Source organism: Chionomys nivalis, chromosome 8 (assembly GCF_950005125.1).
Source record: "Chionomys nivalis chromosome 8, mChiNiv1.1, whole genome shotgun sequence".
Lineage (NCBI taxonomy): Eukaryota > Metazoa > Chordata > Mammalia > Rodentia > Cricetidae > Chionomys > Chionomys nivalis.
The window spans coordinates 94240458-94260348 of record NC_080093.1 but is presented as its reverse complement, the minus strand read 5'-3'; the positions used below and the strand labels follow the sequence as shown (position 1 = coordinate 94260348).

The 19891-nt window shown below is 38.6% G+C and overlaps 1 protein-coding gene across 1 annotated transcript; it reads right to left on the bottom strand.

Annotated features, from left to right (window-relative positions):
* On the bottom strand, window positions 1-972 carry LOC130879032 (olfactory receptor 51S1). Its single transcript, XM_057777014.1, has one exon. It carries the CDS (start codon window positions 970-972, stop codon window positions 1-3), a length of 972 nt encoding a protein of 323 aa, XP_057632997.1.
* Window positions 973-19891: the final 18919 nt, after the last annotated feature.

Here is a 19891-nt window from a genome sequence, read left to right as displayed (position 1 = left end):
TCACTGAGAACAGCCAACTTTTGTGGGTAGTACCCTTTTGAGAATTTTTTCTCTAATCTCCTTCATCTTGACACTGTAGAGAATTGGGTTTATCAGTGGAGGAAGCAGGAAGTGGACATAGGAGAGAAGAGTATGGGCAGGCTGCGGGAGTGGCAACTTGAATCGGTCAATGAGTGCCAAGAGAATCATGGGTATGTAGAAGAGGAGCACAGCGGAGAGGTGGGCAGCACACGTCTGACCGGCTTTCCAGCGATCCTCAGTAGACCCCACACCTTGCAATACTCTGCCAATCAGGCCATAGGAGAAGAAAATAAGCAGAGGGTCTAGTGCCATGGCAGACAGTACCACAACCAGGCTGTAGACTGCACCCCATGCTTCTGGGCAGGCTAGGCGAGCCATATCTGGGTGCAAGCAGTAAGAATGTGTTAGGACCGGTGGACGGCAATATGGCATGTGAGCCAACAGGAATGGCAGGGGTAGATGGAGACTCAGGCATTGGAAAGCAATGGCCATGCCAATCTTGCTAATGGCACCATTGTTAAGGAGTGCTGGGTAGTGGAGAGGGCGGCAAATGGCCATTGCCCTATCAAATGCCATGGCAAGCAAGACGGAGGACTCCATAACAGAAAAGACATGGACAAAGAACATCTGTAGGAGACAGGCTGAGGCAGGGACAGCATGAACATCTGCAAAGGCCAGGCCTAGCAAGGTCGGCATTAGTACAGTGGCCAAGCCAACATCAGACACACTGAGCAAGAAGAGGAAGAAGTACATTGGGCGATGTAGTGCGGGCTCCAGTGCAATGATCCAGAGGATTGTACCATTACCCAGGGCAGAGAGAAGGTAGACAGTGATGAGAGGAATTGTCCACAAGGATGGTGCAGCTTCCAGGCCAGGCAGGCCCACTAACAGGAAAGTAGGGGCCATTGATGTGTTGCTATTTGAGATTTCCTGGGTAGATAATATTGACATAGTTCAGGATCTCTCCGGAACCTAAAAAGTAATTAAACTTATTTGAACACAGCATGATACTTTTTTGGATTTTATATATATTATAAATATTTGGGATGATACCCTCTACCACAATCTGCCTCTCCCCTCTAGGCATAGGCTCATTTAAATAGTGCACACGGGTCCACCCTGTCCTGTAGCTTGTTTTGTATAGCTATGATTTGTGCTGATATATATTCCTCTAACCCTGTTTCTGTACCTTCTCCTAATTTAATGTTCTTCTTTATTTGACACACGGCCAGGAGAAGATCTATATTAACATGATTATTTCTTTGTTCTCTTCCTAACCGTAGACAGCCTGTCTTCTGTGTTCCTAAGCAATCACATTTGGTCTCCTTTACCAATTCTCACTGAAGTCACCAATTACTACTCTGTTCATAAGTTAGACAGTCATGTGCTGTTTTTCATGTTCTTGTGTTGAACTTTTTCATACACTATATTTTGATCATGCTCTTTTGTTCTTCCCAACTCCTCTTAGATCCTCCAACCTCTCTACCCACCCAACTCATCTCTCTCCCTCTCTCTTAAAACAAAAACAAAGTCTGAAAATCAGAACAAACAGTCCTGTAAATGGGATCTGACCTGGAGAGAGGCTGGTAAATCCACTGGTACTCCATTGGAGAAAACTGATAAAGTGACTTTTAATGACATATTGATAAATTAAATATTTTCTTAAATGATTTGTTTCTCAAGAAGCCTTGGCTTTTATGAGCCCCCACCTCTTTACACCTCTCAGATTTAGCTTTACAGTTTACTATAATCCTAGGATGATCTTGATTCTAAACTCAGGCAAACATTGGAAAGAAGAAAACCACAGGGAGATCTCTCTAAAAATGTACTTAGACTTCAGAAAAGATACACCCTTTCTACTTGCCTTGAAAATTATGCTGAGGGAGTCTTAGTTACTGATTAAAGAGAGATGTTTTAGTTCTCAGTATGGCTAGAAACCAATGCAACAATCTATCAACACAGACCATAAACCCATGTGTAGTGTCTCTTGAAGTTGTCTAAAACATATTGATTAAAATGATGAATGAGTTTAACAAACCACAGAATATAAAGGTCACCATCACTGATCATGTTTCCTTATGATAGAACTGAGGAAATCTGCTATAAATTAGGAAAGTAATTTTATTCGTGATAGCATTTAAAAAGTATAAGGTGCTTAAAATAAATCAAAGTTTGTATTCTGAAACTTGCAAAGAAATACTAAGGAATTGAAAAGCTCCAAAGATTGTAAAGATACTCCCAACTCATAGATCAGAAGATTCAATGGATAAAAGATCAGAACAGGCCAGCAGGCCTTTCTGTTGCAACCAGTAAGCCTATCCAAAAATTTAGATTTAAAAACTATGAAACATATCATATCATGGAAAATTCTTATCTGACACTAAATAGAGTATATTTAGTCCATAAATTAAAATAGCAACAAATGTAGCAATGCTGAATTAAAACAACCATGCTAGGTATGGTGGTATATAGATGTGATTTCAGTACTTAGGGAGTGGAGATAGGAATTGTGACTTTGGGGGAACTAAATAACTTAGAAAGACCCCATCTTGATCAAACCAAGCCATGCCAAACCAAACCAAATCAAACCAATGAAATAAAACAAAGGCAACATTAACTGTATACCATATGTACAGGTAAAATATAAGGGCTGAATGGGACAATAATTTTATTCATCAGAAAATAAGATTTCAACCTATATTACTAAAAGACGTTTAGAATCTGGATTATCTAAAGAGCTATAAGTAACTAATAAATATATGGTAAAGCTAATATAAAAGATGGCCATGCACAGCTAGTGAATATTATAGGGAAAAATGTACAAGTAGTAAGTAAACATATAATAAAATGAATTTCAGTTTTACTGAAAAAGTCCATATTTTAAAAGACAAAGCCTGTTTTTACACATTCTATAAGATAAAAAGATATTTTTAAAGGCTGAAAATTTCTACTAGAACAGATGTTAAAAACTACTTTAGGTTGAAGTTTTTCCATTATGGAATTGTGTAGTCCCGCTGGGAGCAATTGAGCAGCCCCTAATGAAATAAACTCATTATTAGTCTAGGCAGTTAAGTTGCTATGTCTGAGGCTTAGGCTTGTGTGACATAAAGAGGTATGGGGGGGCACGTGTTTCTTAGGGGGACCACATAGAAATCTTCATAAAAGGATAAATAGTGAACAAAGACCTTAAATGAAAGTGTCAATTGAAGACCTGTTGCAAAGTTTTAGAAAAAATGCTCAAAATAGTTATGAATTATGTATGTTTCTAAAACCTCAAAAACTAACCAGTATCTTCCATATAGTTCAGTTGTGTGTAAATGCTAGAGAGTGACGTGGATGGATATGCCAGGATTTATTCTGTTTCAATTACTGATGGTGTGGGGGCAAGAAAAAGACAGAAAACAGAATCCGTTCTAGAGTTGTAGACTGTGGCCTCAGCTCTAGTGCTTCATTTCCTCTTTGTGTGGCATGATCTCATCTCAGTCACTGGGGGATTACATGGCTGCTCCTCAGGATTTCTACCTTTTCTACTCAGCAACCGTGATACACTCTTTGTTGGGACCTTCCTTTGCCACACCCCAGGCTTTGCTGTTAACTTATCTGCCTTCTTATCCTTACTATATATAGTTTCCTATTTCTCATTTGCAATTGGATCTTGTGGCTCTCTCTTCTTGCCTAAGATCCTTGGTTTATCCAATGCTAAAAAAAAAAAAAAAAGATAGAAAAAAAAGGGTCACGTCCTTAGATTTGTTTGTTTTTGAGACAGTTTCCTTATGTACTCAGGCTGATCTCTGACTGATGAGTTCATGTGATCCAGTACCTCATCTTTCCAAGCATTTGTTGTCAGAGACCACTGTAAAGCTGCCTCTGTCTGTTATAAACCCCTTACCAGCTGGATCCAGACAAGGACTATTAAATCACTTCCATTGTATGTCATCTGAACCCTCTGGAATTACTGTGATTCTTTGGATAGGTAGATGTGTCATTGCTTTTTATACCTTCAAATATGATTTATTTTTATTTTTTTTAATTTTTTATTCTTTTTTAATTAAAATTTCCACCTGCTCCCCATTTCCCATTTCCCTCCCCTCCTCCCAAATATTGCCCCCTCCCCCCAGTCCCCTTCCCCTATCCCCACTCCTCTTCTCCTCCCCCCACACCATTCCCCCTCCCTCTCGATACTGGAGAGCAGTCCAAATTCTCTGCCCTGCGGGAAGACGAAGGTCTTCTATCTATGTCCAGGAAGGTGAGCGTCTAAACAGGCTAAGCACCCACAAAGCCAGTTCATGTATTAGGATCGAAACCTAGTGCCATTGTCCTTGGCTTCTAAGAGAATGTTCTTCCTCTCTCCATCCTCACACCTCATGTGCATCACAGTGCTTCCTCCCTGCATCCTCATGCCTCATCTGCATCACAATGCTTCCTCCCTGCATCCTCATGCCTCATCTGCTCCAGTGCTCCATGCTCAATGCTCCAGTGCAGACTTTCCTCCCTTTGTTCTCCTTTCTTCACTTCATCTTTGTGTTAGGGAACAGAGTGTGATTTCATCCTGTCATCCTTCATTATTCACCTTTTATTCTTTGTCTTTTTTTATGATGAGCTTTTACCTTCTCAAGAGATGGTTTATTATTTATTGCTATGAATATTATCCCTTGCATATTTCAACTTCAAATAAAATGTTTCCTAAATCCTCTACACTTCTTTGTAGCATTTTCTTCACTGTGTTTCTCTGAATTTTTCTTCTGGATTCTGTATCTATGAAATGTTTTGATCCCCATTTCTTTCTGAAAACATCCCCATCCACTCCCTCCGTCCTGTTTCCTCACAATATTAGTCTTTCTGTCACTATAGTCCTTTCTAGTTCCCGCTGTCTTCCCCTGGATGTTGAAACGTCTTTGCATGACATACACTCTAGAGAATGCTTCTGAATGGGCTTGTAATCAGGACAACAGAGGTCCATGTGCACCTCAGCGAACATTCCTGAGCTTCAGGAATGTGTCAAGTACTGGGTGTGCTTAGTAGAACATAAAGCAAAAGGGAGGTTTGAGATTGGTGCCTTCTGAGAAAACCTGCAAGGGTTTTGTGGGCAATTTCAGTAGATGCATATAAGAACTTCTAAATCAAAATGTCTCATCCTGCCTCATCAAAAATTGATCCATACATGCTCTGTTCATATGTACTATGTCCATTTACACACCAATATATACATTCAGTAGGCAATGTGTGTACTCACGTGTAATGGATATGCACAGCGCTCACATACATCACACAGTTTACAGACATATGCATTCAAACTTAGATACTTATTCACTCACACACATATACAAATGTAGTTTATATTTTACCAAAGTTACTGTGGTTTCTATGAATCAAACTAAAACAAAACTGTGTATTCCAACCCACATCACATTCATGGGGAGAAGTAACAAATATTTGCTTAGTTTCTGAGACAAATAATTCAAAAAGTGTATTGATGTTTAAACATGTACTTACATGAAAAGTCCATGTGGAAATAAAAGCAATGGACACACACACACGCATATATATCTTATATATGCCCATCTTATATATGCCCATGGAATAAAATCCTCAGTGCTGATTGCTGGTCGCTAACATCTTATCACTTCACACAGCTAGGAAAGCACAATTACTCTATGACTCACACATATGCAAATAATAACTTCTGTAGCTTCACATACATATATGTTCATAGGAACTTCATAAACATCGATTTTCAGAACTCACACATGCAGTAAATATGTATTCAGGTACACACTCATGTTATATTCATGTATATATGCATCAACGCATGAATGCATGATCTCATAAACATGTTCCTCATGATAGTATTTCATATCACAGAAACCACCATCATTCTTATTTTATTTCCATATAATAAATAGCTACATAGACAAGCACATCTCCCCCTGAAATCTTGAATTCTGTGGATTTAATTTTAAATAACCATTACAGACAATGAAGACGTTGTTGCTGAAAGACATTTGTAAACGCCACACAACATTTTCTAGAAGACAAAGGCTTTGGACTTTATGAAGTTAGTTTCCTGTCCCCTGAGACTCAAATGACTGAGATGATTCAGTGATTAGGACAGGACCGTGAGTCATACTGGAGAGTTAATACTGGCACAATGAAGATGATTTGCAGACACACCAAAGTGGCAGACACCATGAAAAATTGACAGTAATTTGTGTGCCAGGCCTAGCCCTGACATTTAAAAGCTTCGTGAATTTTTTTCCTGACATTTCCCAGGCCAATTGGTTTAGACAGCATCTTTGTTTGCAGCTGAGACATTGCTCTTTTCTTTCTCAATTCTGTAATCCTAGGATGGCTTTAGAGTGTGGGCGATATGATAGAATTTATAGCACCAACTGCCCAGGGGATTGTGCAGTCTAGAACAGGCCACAGTTGGAAGCATGCCCAACAGCATGAATTTCTCTCGAAAGCAGTGATTGCCCTCCATATCCTGAGAGACTCCCACATGTCTCAACATTATTTCATAACATAGCAAAAAAGTTTCCTCAGTACTGAGCACTAGTGGAAACAAAATATTTTAAGTCAGGTAAAATTTAAAATATGGATTGAGAAAATACCTATATGAACATAAACAACAAGATAAGAATAGTTGAATAAGGGAACAATCTAAGAATGATAAATAGGTAGTCATGTTATAGACTATTGATGTAAGTGATAACCCTAAGTATTATTGGCCCCGATCTCTGTGGGTGGTTGCATTCATGGAACAGGTCTATCATAATATATTACATTTTTTTTTCTTATGCTGTGTCTTCATTAGTGACATCTATGGGATTTGGCTTTTCCCTGAAAGACCTGGAGAACAGAATCCTAGCAGATTTCATGGGGGAGGGGGAAGAAATCAGAAAGCAGCTCAGATTCAATTCTCCAAGTTCCTCGAATTTGCCATCCAGGACAGCTGACTGCCAGAGATCTGACTAAACTGCCTCTGCATTGTGAAGCTGTGCATCTGCACTTAGTCCGGGCAGCAACGTCTGCTCTGAATAAATTACATTTGCCAAGTATGTTGTTCAAATCCAGAGCATTTTATCCTCAGGCGTCTAAGACTTTGTCCAGTTTAGTTTGATGCTGGGCGCTGCTTCCTAGGACTTGTCCTTACATGCGCTGCTGTATCTGTCTCTGCATTTTACAACACAGTTTAAGATTATTGGGATTCTGGGGCCCCCAGATTCTTTGGGCATTGTGATACATTGCTCCTTCATGGGTACTACTCCACGTATTACCATTTCTCTGTGCTATTGCACACATCCTGATACCTGCAGTCAGCACAAGCCTGGCCACAAACTCCTCCTACTCTGTAAGTGATTTAAATACAAAGCCCGTCTTCTCTGCTTTCTTTTGCTGTAACAGCATCTATCCATCGCATCGGACACGGCTGAGCTTTCCAGCTCTAGTTCACTTATATTAAAAAAATTAAAGTAACATTCCATGAAGAGTCTTTTCTTATCTCTTTTCTGAGCTTCCAGGCTTAAAAATGGAACCTCCATACCAATCTCCCCTTGCTCTTTCTCTCTCATTGACTGCACCTGTCTCTGTGCCCCTCCCACGTGCACTGCCACTTGCACCCCTGGCATTGGTCATCCTCCCACAGTGCTTCTGTCCTCAATAGTTGACTCACCACGCCTGGCTTCTCCCAGCGACCCTCACACACTCCAGACAGCAGCAGACTGCCTCTGCTGTATTCTGTATGTTACGTCTGCTGCACCCAGTCTAGGGGAAAGGGTAGGGTGCGGGGTGAAGGAAAGTCGAGCACAGGTGTCCAGACCTGTCTTTGCCAGAGCCCCATGGGGAAGCCTCAGTGAGAATGCTGTGGTTAGTTAGGAGCCCCTTTGTCCCAGCAGAAAGACCTCTGAATTACAGCAACAACACAAGGGTCCCTTTATCACCAGCACCCAGCCCTGGTTTTGAAAAGGCAGGAGCAGGCCCCTTTCCACCTCAGGCTATTTTGATTCTCATAGACCCAATAGGCCTAGGAGCCCTATCCTCCCCAGAGCTGTCTGGCCTTTGACCATTATCACATTTACCTAGCCTTTTGTTTTCAGATAATGGATAATGAGCCTCAGAGAGTTCCTCTGGCTCAGTCCTTGGGGACCCCTCCTGGTTTTGTTGCTTCTGGTTTTGACTAATTGCCATTAACACAGTGTGGCACCACATGGTGCTAATGAGACCCAGGTCACAGATCCAGTCTCCTCAGGGACCGCCTATGCGCTTTGCTTTGCTTCCTCAAGTTTAGGTAGAATCAAGGCATACCTACAGCATGGTGTCAATCCCCAGTGTGATTGGATCTCGGCCTCTATATACGTGCAGGTTGTTATACACAAAATCATGTTTACCTAAAGGACTCCCGTCTCTCAGCTAGCTCCTCGAAGTCTTTTGAGCCAGTCACGGCATTCCTTGTCCTCTCTCCTCTGCACTTGACACCGGCTCATAGCCCTTCTTGTTTGTAACAGACGCTCTCTCTCCCAGCGGATATGATATGTGGTTACCGTGTCGCCAGACATGCCCATTCCCATCCCAGATCACACCTGTGACACAGTCAGTCTAAATCCCTTGAAGTAGCTTCGGTACCCATTGTGTGCGACGCCATCAGCTGTTCTTCCTTTACCTTAGACCTCCCAGGAGTACTTTTGTCCAGTAATTCCTGCCACAGGACCAAGTAACCAAGTCACTGACATATCTTGGCTCCTCTATAACACTCCAATACCTGTTTCCGGAGAGCATGCATTAATCTTTCTGTCCTCAGAGCACAGCCATGTGTGTCCTGAACCGAGGGACAGCACCCCTCCTACCTCTTCCCTCAGGACCAGTCTAAGCTGTGCAACCTGGAAATGACTTTCGAATTTAGCAATTATACCTTAAGTACTTGGTAAAGGGGTCAACTGGTCTTAGTTTCCTCAAACTTTCTTATCCAGTCCTCATGCCATCTATAGATCTTTAATTCTGATTAATAATATAAATACAAAATATTAAAGTTACAGGATTTTGTATTTTAAGCTGATAACTTTAATTGCATAAAAATTCTGCCCTGTACAACCCACTCTCACAACCAATGATTTTTCTGATGTATTATATAATCATTGACCTAGATTTGTGGTTTTTAATGGTTATATTATTTTTAACCATATATACCAAAATTTTAATAAAGCCATTTAAGATACCTGTCCAAATTTGCTTTAATGCAAAGTGCCTGCTTTATTTAACTTCCTATTGCTCTGTGCTTCATTGATTTTAACTTGAAGAGCTCTGATAAGTTTCTACAAAGCAAGTCTTTAGTTTTAGTTTTCTCAGAATACCCTAATTTCTCATTTTTGGAAGACATGAATGCTGAACACATGACTTTTGGTTTGCAGGGTTTTGTTGTTCTTATTGTCTTGCTCTTTCTGGACCTTTCCTGTTCAGCATCTGCATTGCTTATTTACAACAAGATTTTTGCTGAAAACCGATCAATCCTCTCCTAATCTGAAACCCCCCTCAATGGGTTTAGCTGCTTCAAGGCATCCCCAAGGCTCCATTTCCTCTTTTAATTAGACAGTTTCCTTATAAAGGGTTCCAGAATAGTCCTTTTTGGCTTTATCTTAACTGAAGCTATCTGAACCTCTTAGATTTATATGTCCACTTTCTTTCTAACATTTGGGTTATTGTTAATTCAGATCACCTGTGTTCTTCGTTCTCTCTCGTGTCCTCTGCAGTTATAATATCAAGTGTATTTTATTAACTTATTTGATAGTATTCTATAAATCCATTTAATTATTTACTTACTTCTTTCCATTTTTGTAACTCTAAAGATTCCTAATGACCTGTCTTCATGTCTGAAAGCTGTTTGCTCTCTCTTCCAAGTCCGTGCTACAGTGAACTCTTCCTTGGGTCTTTGTATTGTACACTCCCAGATCCTCTAATATTCCCTTGTAATTGATACATCATTATCCTCATTTTATTTTCCATTATTTTTATTGTTTTTGTTTAGGCAGTTTATATATTATATTTCTTCAAGATTTATGGAGTTTAATTTTGATTCTTTTATTGAGTTGTTTCTTTAGGTGTCTTGTAAATTTTTTTGTACTCCTTGTATTTTTTCTGCTAATATTTGACCCTTTGAGAAAATATTCTATTCTTCTGGTTTTTCATGCTCGCTTCCTCCAGGGCAATTCCCTCTGGTACTATTGTAACCCATCAATCATCAGTCTTAGACTCTCTCAAGTCTTTTACCAGTCTCATGTCCCCCCTACTGTCTGCTTGTGGTACCACAGCTACAATGCCCATAGAGTAGTGCTTAACTCCTGCTTCCAGGACCTCCAAGCTATAGGTTGTTCTGTACACAAAGCATGTTACAGTTTACAGTAGGAATTGGGGAAATCATGGAAATGTTGAACTTTATAATGCTATTTTTAACTTTTTGTGTTTATAGTATACTCATATATGTACATGTGGGTACACAATGCACATGTATATGTATGTATGTGTGTGATGAAGGTCTTCTACATGTAGACACAGCTGTTAGTTGTTCCTGATCATAATGACCATGTCATACCCAGTAGATAGCGCTTCATAACCCCTCTTCCTATTCTCTGTCTTGTACAGCCTTTGTGCCTTCTCTCTGTGATGTTCTCCAGGCTTCTCAGGAGGTCCAGGGTGGGCCACCTCACAGTTTCACCAGCGATGAGGATTTACATAAAGAAACCTCTCTGTCAATGCTGGACACAGCACTAGCTCACAGTTTATACCTCTCAGCATAGTTTAAAATACAAATTCTCTGTAGCATTTTTTTGACAATTGAATGAAATTAGGATAAACTCCCCAATATTTTATAGATATTAATAATTGCATCTAGAGCATATAAGAAAAGACAATGAAACAAAAACAGGCAAAATTTATTTGGGAAAAGTGAGTAAAATTGGAAAGAACTGTACTACTTGGCTCCCAGGATTCTGTAAGACCATAGTAGCTAGGAGAATGTGAAAGAAATAGACGCATAGATTGGCGTGCAGAACAGAGTGTAGTGATATTTCCTTTGTATTTTAATAAATAAATCTTGCCTGAAGATCAGAGGCAAAGCGAAAGCCACTAGAAGTTAGGTAATGGTGACACACATCTTTAATCCCAGGATTTGGAAGACAGATGCAGATGGATCAAGGCTACTCTGGGCTATATAAGATCAGTGCAGAAACAAATCCAGGTGGAGGTGGCCTACACCTTCAATTTCAGTACTGGGGAATTGCACCTTTAATCCCAAAACAAGAAGGAATATAAAATGGGAGGAGAGAGAGGCTTAGTCTGTTTAGTTTTACTGTTGCCCAGCCTTGGTAGAGGTAAGACTTTTCTAGTGGCTTGACTACTTTGTTTTTCTGGTTTTCAGGTTAAACCCCAATTTCTGTCTCTGAGTTTTTATTAATAGTGCTTTACAGAGAATCTGGAAAGATCCACAGAATATATTTAGACAAGAGAAAAACAGCAAAAATAATGCAGAAAGCAATATTCTGTTATTAAATAGTTAAAGCAGATCTGACATTTTATACAAAAAGTGACTTAAGAGGGTCATAAATCAAAATATGAAAGCTAAAACTGTAAAACTTCTAGATTTATACATGGTGTATAAATACATAAAAGCAGGCTCAACATCACTCATGGTTTTAGGAAATATAAAACAAAATTGACATGAAATTGTATTATATAACTCTTTACACGACTGCAGGAAAACTAGAATACTCTGATATTGAGATAGACATGCAAAATGATACAAGCCTTTTATAAAGCACTTTAATTTTTTTAATAAAACTAAATATACTAAACATTTTTCTGGATAATTTTTTTCTAATTTTTTAATCAAGAGAAATATAAATTTATATACTATAAAACTTACACAAGTGCTTTAGAAATGGTATGCATAACTAATTATCCTTTAATTGTTGAAGGAATGATCAGAAAATTTTCTGTGCATGGGATGTCAATTAACAATGGTTTGGATACATAACAACTCATGGTAAGGGAAGGAATCTAGCTACAAAAGGTTACACAGCATGCACTTTGATTTATGTGATATTTTAGGTGAAAAAACAGTTAAAGAATAGTTATGGGCAGCCTTCCTGCAGGCTGCACCCAAATCCTCACCGCCCACTTGATGCTATCCTGCCAAGACCTATTCTGTTGCTTAATCCCAGCTACCTGAACATCTTTCCTGTGGTCAGTCCTCCCCTGCAACCCCAGAAGACTACATAGGCACAGTGCAGACCACACCAGTTGGAGAAACATGCACAGGAATTAGCCACACTGGTTGGAAAAAAGATGAGTAAATGTTGGTGTAAGAATACAGTCAACAATTGAAAAAGCAATATTGCACCACTAGAACCCAGTGATCTGACAACAGCAAGATCTGAAGATTCCAGTGCAGCCAAAACACACAAAAAAAATCTTAAAAATTACTTTATGAAGATAATAGAGGTTCTTAAAGAGGAAATAAAAAATTCTCTTAAAGAAGATGAGGAAAAGACAAACAAAAAATCAAAAGAAATCAATAAACCCATTGAAGAAAGCAAAGAAAGCCAAGAAAAGCAATCAAACAGGTGACAGAAATGGTTCAAGACTTGGAAACTCAAATAGAAACAATAAAGAAAACACAAACCAAAGGAATTCAGGGAATGAAAAATGTGGGAAAGTGAACAGGAACAGATGCAAGTATCATCAACAGAATACAAGAGATGGAAGAGAGAATCTCTGATGTTGAACATATGATAAAGGAAATAGATTCATCAGTTAAATAAATGTTAAATCCAATAAATTATTAATGTAAAATATCCACAAAATATGGACCACCATGAAAAGATCAAACATAGGAATAATAGGGATAGAAGAAGGAGAAGAATCCCAGCTCAGAGACATAGAAAACATATTCAGTAAACTCAGAGTTGAAAACTTTCCCAACCTAAAGAAGGACATACCTATGAAAGTATAAGAAGCTTACAGAACACCAAATAGACTGGGCCAAAAAGTCCCCTCACTATATAATAATTAAAACAGTAAACATAGAGAAAAAAGAAAGAATTTTAAGAGCTGCAAAGGGAAAAAGTCAAGTAACATATAAAGGCAGACCTTTCAGAATCACCCCTGACTTCTCAGTGGAGACTCTGAAAGCAAGAAAGTCCTAGATAGACATTTTGCAGACACTAAGGGACCATGGATACTGGCCCAGATTACTATACTTAGAAAAATTTTCAATCAACATAGATGGAGAAAACAAGATATTTTATGACAAAACTAGATTTAAACAATGCCTATGCACAAATCTAGTACTACAGAAAGTACTAGAAGGAAAACTCCAACTACCTCAGTTACATACATTTTTATGGATATAAAAACTCCAGCAATAGATAATCTCACAATAGCAAAAATCAAAGAAGGGAAACACACACACTATTATCACCACCATTCAAAACAAAAATTAACAGGAATTAATTATCACTGGTTAATAACATCTCTTAATATCAATGGACTCAGTTTACCTGTAAAAATACACAAGCCAACAGAATGGATACAAAACCAAGATCTATCCTTCTGCTGCACACAAGAAATATACCTCAACTTCAAAGACAGGCATTACCTAGGAGTAAAGGGTTGGGAAAAGATTTTCCAATCAAATGATCTTAAGAAGCAAGCCAATTTTTAAGGGTTGGGAAAAAATTTTCCAATCAAATGATTTTAAGAAGCAAGCTAATATTTAACAAAATAGACTTCAAACTAATAATCAAAAAAGATGAGTCCTTCACATTTCATATTCATCAGTGGAACCTGATGAACATCCATCAAGATGAAGTCTCAATTATGAACATCTATGCCCTAAATACAAGGTCATCCACATTTATAAATGAAACATTACTAAATCTTAAGTCACATATAAAACCCCACACATTAATAGTGGGAGACTTCAACACCCTACTCTCATCAATGAACAGATCTACCAGACAGAAACATAACAGAGAAATGAGGGAACTAACAGATATTATGACTCAAATGGACTTAAAAAACATCTACAGAACATTTTACCCAAACACAAAAGAATATACCTCTTCTCAGCACCTCATGGAATATTATCCAAAATCAACCACATACTAGGTCACAAAGCAAGTCTCAACAGATAAAAAAAAATAAGTAACCCCTTGTATCTCAGTGGATCACCATGGGTTAAAGCTAGAGTTCAACAGCAACACACATTACAGAAAGCCTGCAAACTTATGCAAACTGAACAACTCTCAACTAAAGCAACAACTCTCAACTGAACTACCCCTAGTCAAGGTATTCTTTATTTCTGTAAAGAAACAAAGACTTCCTAGAATTGAATCAAAATGAATGCACAACATACCCAAACTTATGGGACACTAGGAAAGCAGTGCTAAGAGAAAAGTTCATAGCACTAATGTCTACATAAAGAACCCGAAGAAATCTCACACATGCAACTTAGCAGCACACCTAAAAGTTTTGAGCAAAAAGAAACAAGCTCAGCCAGGAAGCATAGATGGCAGAAAATAATCAAACTCAGGGCTGAAATTGATAAAATTCAAACAAAAAGAGCAATACAAAGCATCAATAAAACAAAGAGTTGGTTCTTTGAGAAAATCAACAACCCTTACCAAAACTAATTGGAAGGCAGAGAGAGAACATCTAAATTAACAAAATCAGAAATGAAAAGAGGGGAGCATAACAATAAACTTTGAGGAAATGCAGAGAACCATTAGGTCATACTAAAAAAATCTATACTTCACAAAATTGGGAAATCTAAAAGAAATAAACAACTTTCTTGATACGTACCACATGTAAAAATTAAATCAGGACCAGATAAACAATTTAAACAGACCTGTAACCTCTGAGGAAATAGAAACAGTCAATAAAAACCCATCCAAAATAAGTTCAGGGCCATTTGGTTTCAGTACAAAAGTCTATCAGAATTTCAAAGAAGAGCTAATACCAATACTCCTCAAATTTTTCTACAAAATAGAAACAAAAGGAATACTGCCAAATTCTTTCTGTGGGGCCACAGTTATCCTGATACACAAACCAAACAAAACACAAGAAAAAAGAGAATTACAGACCAATATCTCTCATGAACATTGATGCGAAAATATTCAGCAAAATACTGACAAATGAAATCCAAGAACACATCAAAGAGACCATCCACCATGGTCAAGTAGGCTTCATCTCAGAGATGCAGGGATAGTTCAACATATGAAATTCTGTCAATGTTATTTACCATATAAACAAATTAAAAAAAATACCACATGATCATCTCATTAGAGGCTGAAAAAGTCTTTGACAAAATACAACACCCCTTCATGATAAATTTTCTGGAAATAAAAGTGATACAAGGAACATAGCTAAACACAATAAATGTAATATACAGCAAGCCAATGGCCAACATCAAATTAAATGGAGAGAAACTCAAAGCAAATACACTAAAATCAGGAAGATAAAGCTATCCACTCTCTCCATATCTATTCAATACTGTTCTTGAGATTTAAGCTAGAGCAATAAGGCAACAAAAGTAGATCAAAGGGATACAAATTGGAAAGGAAGAAGTTAAACTTTCACTATTTTCAGATGAGATGATAGTATACACAAATGACTCCAAAATCCTACCATGGAACTCCTACAGCTTATTACCTTCAATAATGTGGCTGCATACAAGAGCAGCTAAAAAAAAAAAGATCAGTAGTCCACCTGTATACAAATGATAAATGGGCTGAGAAAGAAATAAGAGGAACAACATTCTTTACAATAGCTACAAATAACATAAAATATCCTGGGGTAACTAAAACCAAACAAGTAAAATACCTATATGATAATAATTTTAAGTCTTTAAAGAAATAAAATTGAAGATTCCAGAAAATGGAAAAATCTCCCATGCTCTTGGATCGGTAAGATTAACATACTGAAAATGTAAATCTTACCAAAAGCAATCTACAGATTCGATTCAATCCCCATCAAAATCCCAAAACAATTCTTCACATACCTTGAAAGAACAATACTCAAATTCATATGGAAAAACAAAATACCCAGGAAAGCTTAAACAATCCTGTACAATAAAAGAACTTCTGGAGGTATCACCATCCCTGATGTAAAGCACTGCTACAGAGGTATAGTAATAAAAACAGTTTGGTATTGGCATAAAAACAGACAAGTGAATCAATGGAACTGAATTGAAGACCACACCTATGAACACCAGATTTTTGACAAAGAAGCCAAAAAATATACAAGGAGAGAAAAGATAACATCTTCATCAAATGATGCTGGCATAACTGGATGATGATATCTAGAAGAGTGCAAATAGATCATATCTATCACCATACAGAAAATTCAAATCCAAGTGGATCAAAGACCTCAACATAAATTCAGCTATACTGAATCTGATAGAAAAGAAAGTAAGACATAACCTTGAAGGCATTTACACAGGAGACTACTTACTGAATATAACACCAGTAGCACAGACACTGAAATTGATAATTAATAAATGGGACCTTCTGCAACTGAAAAGCTTCTGTACATTTTTAAAAAGACAAAACTGCAGCCCCAGATTGGGGAAAGTTCTTCACCAGCCCCGCATATGACAGAGGAACGATATCCTGTTGGAGAACAGCTTCAACAAGTATACCACTTACCAGGGTAAGGGCATGTGGATTAGAAAAATAAATAAAGAGAATGAAGATGTGAGTGGAAATAATAAAATAGGAACATAGGATAGTACTAGGAAGGAGTTCTAGTGAATACTGAAATTTCCATCTTTAATTTTTCATATATTTTCACTCCCCAATAAAACAGGGGTGAGAAAGCAAAAGAAGACTGCTATAACATGATACAAAGGACAACTAGAACAGTTACTTGTCCCAATACTTGAGACATCAAGCCATTAATTCTTGAGAAAAGCATTCTGTTGTTTAGGCAATGAACCTATCCTAGACCAAGTATCCTTAATGCAGCCACTTCCTTGGCCAAACCTCCTAATTCAAAAGAAGGAGCAAGAGTATACTTTAATTCTCTTATTGGTCAGGATGAAGTGGATCTACCTATTTGGGCCAACACAAAGCAACCAAACCCTAGGTCAGGGTGTGTAGCCACACTTGCTATCAACAACTTTGAACAAACTAAAACTCTCTGATCTTCAGACAAGGTGGAAATAGGCTAACGGTTTTGGGCCTACATAATATTCAAAATATATAAAGAACTCAAGGGGCTACACATCAAAAAAAACCAAATAATTTCATTTAAAAATGGGGTACAGACTTAAACAGAGAATTCTCAACAGCAGAAATCTTGAATGACTGAGATACACTTAAAGAAGTGTTCAACATCCTTAGCTATCAGGGAAATGTAACTCAAAATATCTCTGAGACACCATTGGTGTGGGAGGTCCTTCTATGTGTTGCTTTCATTGGTTAATGAATAAAGAAACTGCCTTGGCCTGTTGATAGGGCAGAACTTAGGTAGGTGGGGAAAACTAAATGGCCTGCTGGGAGAAAAGAGGCAGAGTTAAGAAGCTGTCATGGAGCCAGAGTAAGATACTCTGAATCTTTGCTGGTAAGCCACAGCCACGTGGTGATATACAGATTACAGAAATTGGTTAAACTAAGATGTTACAGTTAGCCAATAAGAAGTTAGAGCTAATGGGCCAAGCAGCAATTTAATTAATACAGTTCCTGTGTTATCATTTTGGTTCTGGGTGGCCAGGATGAACAAGCAGCTCCTTCCTTGCAACATACCATCTTACACCTGCTAGATGGCCAAGATCAAATGCTAAAGACAGCCTATGATAGAGAGAATGATGTGGGAGCACCTTCTGTGTGCTGTGATTACCATTAATGAATAAAGAAACTACTTTGAACCTATGGGCAGAACTTAGATAGGCAGGGAAAGCTCGGCTGAATGCTGGGAGGAAGAAGGGCAAAGTCAGGGGGATGCCATGGAGCTGTTGCCAGAGGTAGACATGCTATAATTTGATGGTAGGCCATGGCCTCATGGTGATGCACAGATTAATGGAGATGGGTTAAATTAAGTAAGAATTAGCCATAAGAAGCTAGAGCTAATGGACCAAGCAGTGATTTAATTAATATAGTTTCTCTGTAATTATTTCAGGTCTAAGCTAGCCAGGCAGCCAGGACAAACAAGCAGGCCCTCTCCCTAAAAGATAATATGGAATAAAGGGACACTCCTCCACTGCTGGTGGGAGTGCAAACTTGTACAGTCACTATGAGAATCAGTATGGAGGTTTCTCAGAAAATTGGGACTCAATCTACCTCAAGACCCAGTGATACCATTCTTGAACACAATACTCAAAGGAAACTCAATCAAGCCACAAGGACACTTATTCAGCTATGTTCATAGTAGCATTGTAACAACAGCCAGAACCTGAAAACAACCAAAGAACAGATAAAGAAAACATGGTACATCTATACAAAGGAATGTTACTCAGTGGGAAAAAAACAGTGACATAATGAAATTCGGAAGCAAATGGATGGAAGTAGAAAAAAATCACCCTGAGTGAGGTAACACAGACACAGAAAGCAAACATGATATGTACTCACTCATAAGTGCATATTAGATGCAAAGCAAAGGATAATCCTCAACCCCAGAGAAGCTAGGTAACAAGGCTAGGTAACAAGGAGGACCCTAAGAGTGATGCATGGATCTCGCTGGGAAAAGGATATATACGAGTTATCCTCAATAAAGTGGGCACAGTGGGAGTAGAGGGAGGGAAACTCCAAGAAATCCACAAGGATGACCTCAGCTAAGACTCCTAGTAATAATGGAGATGGTGCCTGATTGTCACCATGGAGCCTTCATCCAGTACCTGGTGAAAGTAGAAGCAGAGATCCAAAGCAAGCACTTGGCCAAGCTCTGGGTTTCTGGGAATTTCCCTAGTGCCGGGTTTTTTCCTAACCCCATAATGACTCTATCATGATATCTCTTTCATTGCTCTCTCCCTCTGTGCCTCCCCCAACTCAGCCTTCTCATCCCCTCCCTTCTACCTTCCCTCCCAGTTTATCTAGGAGGAGATCTCTCCAATCCTTTAATGTAGGCCCTTTGTGCTATAAACTTTTCTCTTAGCCCAGATTTCATTGTGTCCCATAAGTATGGGTATGATGTGTATTCATTTGCATTCAATTCTGGGAAAGTTTTGATTTCTAGCTTTCTTTCTGTCTTGACCCGCTTTTCATTCAGTAGAGAGCTATTCAGTTTCTATGAGCTTGTAGACTTCCTGCTCTTTCTGTTGTTGTTGATATCCAGCTTTAATTTGTGGTGTTCTCATAGGATGCAAAGAATTGTTTTTAATTTCTTCTGTATGTTGAGACTTGCTTTGTGTCTGAGTATGGGTCATTTTTGGAGAAAGTTCCATGAGGTACCGAGAAGAAGGTATATTATTTTGTGTTTGGGTGAAATGTCCTCAGTGTCTGAGATTCTTCCATTGCTTGTATTCTCTTGGTGAAGCTTGCCTCTGTGGTGCTGTTTACATTCCCAAATATTCATCTCCAAAGTTCCCTCAGTTTTGTGTCACATTTATCACAGCACATCTTGCAGACAAATTGTGAGTCAAAGGTTTTGTGGCTGCGTTGGTGTTCTAGTCCCTCTACTGGAAGTTACAGAAGGCCGCAGGTTCAGTCTCCATATCTTCCATTACTAGGAATCTTCACCAGGGTTGCCCTCATGGATTCCCGGGAGTTCCCATTGCACTAGATTTCTACCCCACCTGTGAAATGCCCCCAATTCCAGTGCTCTATTTCCCCATACCCCACTTGATCCCTCTTGTTCCCATTCCCACTTGCCCCTAGTCCACTCACAA